Genomic DNA, 8,410 nt, shown 5'->3' with positions numbered 1-8,410 from the left:
CGAGACGGGATGAGAGGGATGGAGAAGGGGTAAGAGAGAGGCGGGGAGAGTGAGACAGAAGAAGAGGGGAGATGGAGAAATTGGAGACAAGGTGAATGGGGACTGTGCGAGAGGGGAGAGAATGAGGAGGTAGATAGGGGAGGAAGAGGGAGAGTGAGGGGGGAGGCAGAGGGAAAGGGAGAGTGGGGAGAGAGAGGGGGATGGAGGAGGGTGACATTTCATTTTCCAAATCGAAACCTAAAACCTCCATGCTTGCGATAAGACTCCAGGCCGGTGACGAGGGAGGCGAGGACCTCTTCGTCAAAGCGTCTCGGACCCAGGACATCGGTGCAGGGATCCGCCTCGTCGTCCAGGGCTCTGTCGAGCAACACTGCCGCTGCGCCAGCCTCCCGACCTACGGCTGACCGGGCCAGGATCCACTGCCGGCCCGCTGTCCGGAGCTGCAGGCCCGCTCCCTCGTCTTCCGGTGAGGCCACCCCGGTCTGATCCCGGAAGTAGCACGGTTCTTCAGTGAGCTCGGGCGAGAAGCGGCGGGGTCTGGCGGAGGACGGGGTGGACAGCAGGGCGAGGCAGCAGAGCACTGCGATGGACACAGGGGTTGTCGGCAGCGGCCGCATCTCCATCTGAAAGGTGGAGGGACAAAGGCTGACAGAGAGACCCCGGGAGAGAACACCGCCCGACCTCGCCAACATCCCGGCAAACGGAAATGACCTCCTCTTGGAATCGCCCAATTAAACCCCAACCTCTTAACTCTTCCAAGGATCTATACATAAACCCTCCCGCAGCCTTCAGTTAGACCCCACCCTGTCCCCTACCCCTGGAGTCACTGTCTACTATCAAACTTCTAGACGAGATCCTAACCTGTAACCCATTCACATCCGCAAGGCCATGAGACATTCGACCCGCCGAGTCTGCTCCGCAATTCCATCAGGGCTGAACTATTTCCCTTCTTAACCCCAAAATCCTGCCTTCCCCCGGTAACCTTTGACGCCCTGATTAATCAAGGACATGTGGAGCTCCGTTTTAAATACGCCCAATGACTTGGCCCTGCACGATGAATTCAGTATGCTCTAGTTAAATAAATGTTTCCGCGACTCCGTTGCAAATGGACGGCACTCTGTCTCAGGCCCAGTCTACAGGAAACTTCCACTCCACTTACCAGGTTGTGTGCGGGATCTTTGGAACAGGATAACTTCTCCCGAGCTCCTGCGACCTTCTGCCCGGCGCCGATGCGTTTCCCACCTTATATACCACCAACTGGGTATTTAGTTGCATCCCAGGGATCTCCTGCAGAGACGTCAGGAATCTCCGGGCAATTTGAACCCTCACTGAATGAACATTCTTTCCCTAGGATACCTGACTGAAGGAGTCTCCCTCGCCCGGCACAGCGGTCATTATAATTAGCTTGAAATGAAGGCAACTGACTCACCCTTTGTGTCAATAGTGAATCATTTGGTAATAATGCATCACTGTGCAGTCCCTTCGGCCCTTTAACCTATTATAAGATCAATCTAACCCTTCCCTCCTACACAGCTCCGTCCTTCTCTCGTCCATGTGCCAAACTGTCTTAAATGTGCCCAATGTACGTGGAAGCGCGCTCACCACTCTGTTGAAAAGAACATCCACCTCCGTCATCTCCATATGCTGCTTTCCTCCGACCACGTTAGAATTATGGCCCCACATCTCCGCCCTGGGGATAAATCTCCGGCTGTCCTCTTGCCATCTTGTGCACCCGTCTCGGATGAAGGAGTGGAGACACGCCTCCATGAAAGGAGATGTAAGGCTATTTCTCCCTCCACTGGGCTGCAGGTCGGCCTTGGGCTGGGTGTAACCCCCGATCAGGGTCACGTGGGAGCAGGCGGTGGATGATCGCATGGGCATCTGATACATTTCACAAGGCCTGGTTATGCAACCGGGCAGACATGCCTGGCAAGAGTATTGATAATGGCTGGGGTCATCCGCCATGTAAAGACGCTGCCCAGAAGAAAGCAATGGAAAATTTGCCAAGAACAGTCATAGTCGTGGAAAGACCAGGTGATATGACGTGTAATAATGATGATCACCTTTGAACCTTCTAAGAAACGATGGCACACGTGCTGAAAGCTGCGGTTGTAATTGGTGTATTTCTCAATATGTCTGCATGACCAGGTTTGTAGGCAGGGGAGACCAGGCAGGTTTCTGGGAGCGGAGAGAGGATAGTTTCCCTGATCGGTCACGGAGTAACGAGCACCGGTGGCAAGACCAGCTTTTACCATACATTCCTATCTGTCCTGAGAAGGAGCTGGTGAACCCGTGAGAATGGTGTATGGTCGGAGCGACAGTACCGGGGAAGTGCTACACCATGGGAGGGGCAGTACCGTGGGAGCGCTGCACCCTGAGAGGGGCAGTACCGGGGAAGTGCTACACCATGGGAGCGCTGCACCCTGAGAGGGGCAGTGCTGAAGGGGTGCCGCTTTATGGAGGGGCAATACCAAAGAGCTGTTACACTGTGGGGACGGCCGGTATTGAGCGAGCTTCACACTATCGGGTGAGGGTGGGGGAGCGGTACCGAGGGAGTGTCTCACTTTTGGGGACTGTACGGTATCATGGACTGTGAGGCCGGAGCGCGTCCACAGTATGGTGAAAAGGGAGGGTGAGCAGACAGAAGTCGTGGTACCAACGACACGGGTAGAAAAGGGAGGAGCTCCTGAAAGCAGAATACAGGGAGTTAGGAAGGAAGCTGAGAAGCAGAACCTCAAGGGTAGTAATCTCGGGATTGCTGCCTGCGCCATGAGGATGGGAATAGATTGGGGGGGGGGGGGGCAGATAAATACGTGGCTGAAGAAATAGAACAGGGGCCAGGGATTCAGATTTTGGACCTTTGGGAATTCTTCTGGGGCAGGTGTGACCGGTTGCAGTTGAATCCGAGAGGGACAGATATCCTTGCGGGCAGGTTTGCCAGAGCTGTTGGGAGTGGCTTAAACTAACATGGCAGGGGGATGGGAACGAGTATTATGGCGCTGAGGATGAGCCGGCGGGTTTACAAGTAGATGATGGGTGTAACATGAATGCAAGGAAGAACAAGCCAATGACTGGGGATAAATGCAGACAGAGCAAAGAGTTAAATTGTACCGTAGAGGCAGAATTCAAAAGGTCTAAGAATGCAGGACTGAAGGTGCTGTATTTAAATGTGCTTACCATTAATAAGGTGGACGAACCCGTGGCGCAATGAGAATTTGGTCGATATGACGTTGTGGGCATCATTGAGTCATGGCTGGAAGAAGGCCACACTTGGGAGCTTAACATCAAAGGATATACTTTGTATCGAAAGGACAGGCCGGAAGGCAGGGGCGGTGGTGTGACTCTGGTGGAGTTATATCTTCAGAAAGAGGTGACGTAGGGTCAGAGAATGGTGAATCTTTGTGAGTGGAGTTAAGAAATTGCAAGGGAAAAAAAAACATTGTAGGAATCACATATAGACCTCCAAATTGTAGCCGAGGAGTGGGGCTGAGATTGCAAAGGGAGCTGAAAAGGGCATGTAGTTAGGGTAGTGACACAATTGTAATGGGGGACTTCAATATGCAGGGGTATTGGGAAAATCAGTTTGGTGTCGGAGAACAAGAGAGGGCATTTGTTGAATGCCTACGAGAAGACTTTTTAGAGCAGCTTCTGCTTGAGCCTACTCGGGAAAAGGCCATCTGAGACTGGGTGTTGTGTAATAATCCAGATCTTGTTAGGGAGCTTAATGTAAAGGAACCCTTAGGAGGCAGTGATCATAATATGATCGAATTCATACTGCAATTTGAGAGGGAGAAGCATAACACACATGTATCCGTATCACAATGGAATAAAGGGAATTACAGAGGCATGAGAGAGGAGCTTGCCCAGGTGGATTGGAGGAGGATACCGATGGGGATGTCGGCAGAGCAGAAATGGCTGAAGTTTCAAGAGATAGTTCACAAGGCACAGGAAGATATGTCCCATAGAGGAAAAAAAATCTCAAATTGCAGGGGTAGGCAACCATGGCTGACAAGGGAAGTTCATAAAACCAAGGAAAGGGCATATAAGGTCGCAAAAGTGAGTGGGAACTTGGATGTTTGGGAAGCTTTTAAAATCCAACAAAAGGCAAATAAAAAACTATAAGAAGGGAAAAGGCGAAATCTGAGGGCAAACTAGCCAATAATATAAAACAGAATACCAAGAGTTTTTTCCAGTTATATAAAGGGTAAAAGAGAAGAGAGAGTTAATGTTGATGCAGGAGAGGTAGTAATGAGGGACAAAGGTTTGCAGATGAACATATGGAACACACCAGCAGTGTGCCAGAGGTCCGTGAGTGTCCAAGAGCGAGTGCCATTGTGATTAGAAGGGGAAAAAGTGCTAGGCAAACTCAAAGACCTCGAAGCGGGTAAGTTACCTGGGCCAGGTGGACTACATGCCAGAGTCCTGAGAGAGGTTGCTGAGGAGTTAGCGGATGCATTGGTTATAAGCTTTCAGGAATCACTTGATTCTGGCATGGTTTTGGAGGACTGGAAGATTGCAAATGTTACTCCACTCTTTAACAAGTGAGGAAGGCAAAAGAATGGAAATGAAACGCCAGTCAGCATAACGTCCGTCGGTGGTTGGGAAAGTGTAGGAGTCTATTATGAAGGATGAGGTTTCGGGTTATTGGAGACTAATGGTAAAATAAGTCAAAGTCTCCGTGGTTTCTGTGAAGGGAACTCTTGCCTGACAAACCTTTTAGAACAGAGGTAAGAAGGTTTCTTTCAGCCAGAGTGTGGTGAAACTGGGGAATGCCCTGCTACAGACTGTAGCGTTGGCCAAGTCCGTGGGTTTACTTAAGGCGGAAGATGATTGTTCTCTGATTGGTCAGGGCATCAAAGGATATGGCGAGTACATGAGGCAGGTGTACGGGGTTGAATGGAATCCAGGATCAGACTCGATGTGGTGAATGGCTTGATTCTGCCCCGATGTCCTATGGACTTACGGTACTGAGGGAGCGTCGCACTGTGGGAGGGGGTTCGGGGGAAGGAGAGGGATTCCGGCTGCACCAGCACCCGATAGGATGGATTTGCTCGTCGGACTCAGATCTCGAGACAGCATGCTCCCGCATAACATAAGCCGTGTCTCGGTGACGCTCCAAAGAGTTTCTTGTGAGGGCAGTTCCTGCACACCTTTCACTTCCTTGCCTCCATCTACTCACCGGACTCGCCTTGGCCCATCCGGCGACACTGGAAATCTCTCTGTGCTGGGGGTTCTTCCCTGCACATTAGGGGGGGCCCGAGGTGGAGGGTATTACATACCGGGCAACAGAATTTTAAGCAGGTTTAATGACAGCCCGTCCACTTGTCCATTCTGAGGCCGGCAGGAGTCAGTGTTCCCTGCTGATATGGAGTGTGAGGGGTTGCAGCCCCTGTTTGAGTATCTGAAAGGGGCTGTTGATCAGGCCCGCGCTTCTTACAAACGAGGACGCAGTACAGAAAGGGGAGGCTCATTAGGTGGAACTAACGATGGGCTTTCTCCTGTGCCTGGCCGAGATGGCCATTCACAAGACTACGCGGCGGACAGTTCAGGGCCGACTGACTGCCCCTCTTCCGGGGGTTCGTTCGAGCCCGGCTGACCTTGGAGAAGGGGTATGCAGTCACCATGGGTATCGTGGGGATCCTCCGGGAGCGGTGGGCCCCCCCCCCAGGAAAAATACTGTTTAATAGACAGTAACATCTTAGTTTGTATTTATTCATTCTTGTAAGTACTTAATGCTTGCACTTTGTGTATTTTCAAAGTAAATAAACTTTGTTCAAAAAGGGGTATTCAGGGAGCGTCACGCTGTGGGATGGAGTGGTACCGAGAGAGCGTCTCACTGTGGGGTGCTGTACTGAGGGAGCGCCACACTGTGGGGTGGAGCTGTGCTGAGGGAGCGTCAAGCTGTGGGTGGAGCTGTACTGAGGGATCGTCTCACTGTGGGATGGAGCTGTACTGAGGGAGTGTCACACTGTGGGATGGAGCTGTACTGAGGGAGCGTCTCACTGTGGGGTGGGGCTGTACTGAGGGAGCGTCACACTGTGGGGTGGAGCTGTACTGAGGGAGCATCACACTGTGGATGGAGCTGTACTGAGGGTGTGTCACACTGTGGGATGGAGTGGTACTGAGGGAGCGTCACACTGTGGGTGGAGCTGTACTGAGGGAGTGTCACACTGTGGGTGGAGCAGTACTGAGGGAGCATCACACTGTGGGTGGAGCTGTACTGAGGGAGCATCACACTGTGGGTGGAGCTGTACTGAGGGAGTGTCACACTGTGGGTGGAGCTGTACTGAGGGAGTGTCACACTGTGGGGTGGAGTGGTACTGAGGGAGCGTCTCACTGTGGGTGGAGCTGTACTGAGGGAGTGTCACACTGTGGGGTGGAACTGTACTGAGGGAGTGTCACACTGTGGGATGGAGCTGTACTGAGGGTGTGTCACACTGTGGGTGGAGCTGTACTGAGGGAGTGTCACACTGTGGGATGGAGTGGTACTGAGGGAGTGTCACACTGTGGGATGGAGTGGTACTGAGGGAGTGTCACACTGTGGGTGGAGCTGTACTGAGGGAGCGTCACACTGTGGGATGGAGTGGTACTGAGGGAGCGTCACACTGTGGGTGGAGCAGTACTGAGGGAGTGTCACACTGTGGGATGGAGCTGTACTGAGGGAGTGTCACACTGTGGGATGGAGTGGTACTGAGGGAGCATCACACTGTGGGTGGAGCAGTACTGAGGGAGCATCACACTGTGGGTGGAGCAGTACTGAGGGAGTGTCACACTGTGGGTGGAGCTGTACTGAGGGAGTGTCACACTGTGGGATGGAGTGGTACTGAGGGAGCATCACACTGTGGGTGGAGCAGTACTGAGGGAGCGTCACACTGTGGGATGGAGTGGTACTGAGGGAGTGTCACACTGTGGGGTGGAGCTGTACTGAGGGAGTGTCACACTGTGGGTGGAGCTGTACTGAGGGAGTGTCACACTGTGGGTGGAGCTGTACTGAGGGAGCGTCTCACTGTGGTAGATATTTTCTTTCAGACGTGTAGTTATCAAATCATCAATCGGCACTCGCTGACCTGTTCCTGTAGGATCAGGAGAGGGGAATCTAATAAATGGACACGTGGTTAAAGCGAGCAGCTTTATCCGTGGATATAAACTATCCACTATGATTTACTAAAGCTGAAGAAATCCTGTGGACTTTAACCTCAGCCAATTACACTGCTCCAGAGACAGCGAGTCCATCTATGCCCGAGAGCGTTGCCGAGTCTAACACTTGACCCACACACCTCCAACACTCTCGCCGAGGGTCGTGATTCCCCCCACCCACACACGCACATTTGAGGGACCAAGGCTCAATCAGACCTGCAGCTAGGCCAGTAGGGTGTAAAAGAAGCCAAGCTGTGGTCCCACTTTTAGGGTAAGGCGTCATTATTTGGGCTGGCACCTGCACACCGATAACCCTTCAGTCATCTCCAATGGATGACTCATCAGTCAGAACACCCAAACGTGAGAGAACAATCTGGGGATATCGTCCTGCGGGGGAAATGAGCGATGTGGACAAATCCCGGAGATGATGGGAATGATGTTTTCCCCAGGGTGGAAATGGATAATGCGAAGGGACGTCTTTTTAAGGTGGCTGGGTAGAAGAAAGGGCAGAGGAATGTCGAGGCCACGTCCACACTAGACCGGATAAATCCGTAACTGAAACTTTTTCTCTTCGTTTTGACCCTCCGTCCACACTGAAATGGCGTTTTCCTCCCCCGAAAATGAAGCTTTTCTAAAACGTCCTCCAGAGTGTGTAAAGTTGAAAGCGCCGATTGGCCAGAGTAGTGTGGATGGGTTAACTAGAGATTTCTAAAAGCTCTGTCATGACGTGCCGGAACAGATGGTGGCGGCAGCGCGGCATTTCATTGTTATTTTGAACGCAACACCCCACACACAACCTAACAATTTCAGAACAGACGGCAACGAGACTGAAGTCAGAAGAGTTAGAAATGTACTCAGAAAATGCTTTGGCCCATAACTTACTGAATAAATAAGAATGCAGAGGAGAATTACAAGGATGTTGTCTGGATTGGAGAGCATGCCTCTTATGAGAGCAGGTTGAGTAAACTTGGCCTTTTCTCCTTGGAGCGATGGACGATGAGAGGTGACCTAATAGAGGTGTATAAGATGATGAGGGGCATTGATTGTATGAATAGCCAGTGGCTTTTTCCCAGGGCTGAAATGTGCACAATTTTAAGGTACTTGAAAATAGGTACCAAGGGAATGTCAGGGTAAGTTTTCACACAGAAAGTGTTGGGTACATGGAATGGACTGCCAGCGGTGGTGGTGGAAGAGACTCTTAGATAGGTACTTGGAGCTTAGAAAAATAGAAGGTTATGTGCTAGGGAAATTCTAGGCCATCTCTAGAGTAGGT

At 51.6% G+C, this 8,410-nt stretch overlaps 1 protein-coding gene across 1 annotated transcript; it reads right to left on the bottom strand.

Moving 5' to 3' along the window:
- Nucleotides 1-218: 218 nt before the first annotated feature.
- Nucleotides 219-1,890, bottom strand: LOC140721784 (uncharacterized). The gene is made up of 2 exons (XM_073036585.1): nucleotides 1,603-1,890; nucleotides 219-623 (listed from the first exon to the last, which is right to left on the bottom strand). The coding sequence occupies exons 1-2, from the start codon at nucleotides 1,888-1,890 to the stop codon at nucleotides 219-221; spliced, it is 693 nt and encodes a 230-aa protein (XP_072892686.1).
- Between the last annotated feature and the right edge of the window lie 6,520 nt (nucleotides 1,891-8,410).

This window comes from Hemitrygon akajei, chromosome 2, assembly GCF_048418815.1.
Source record: "Hemitrygon akajei chromosome 2, sHemAka1.3, whole genome shotgun sequence".
NCBI lineage: Eukaryota > Metazoa > Chordata > Chondrichthyes > Myliobatiformes > Dasyatidae > Hemitrygon > Hemitrygon akajei.
Note: the sequence above shows the minus strand (reverse complement) of the source record. Positions and strands in the feature narration are given on the sequence as shown.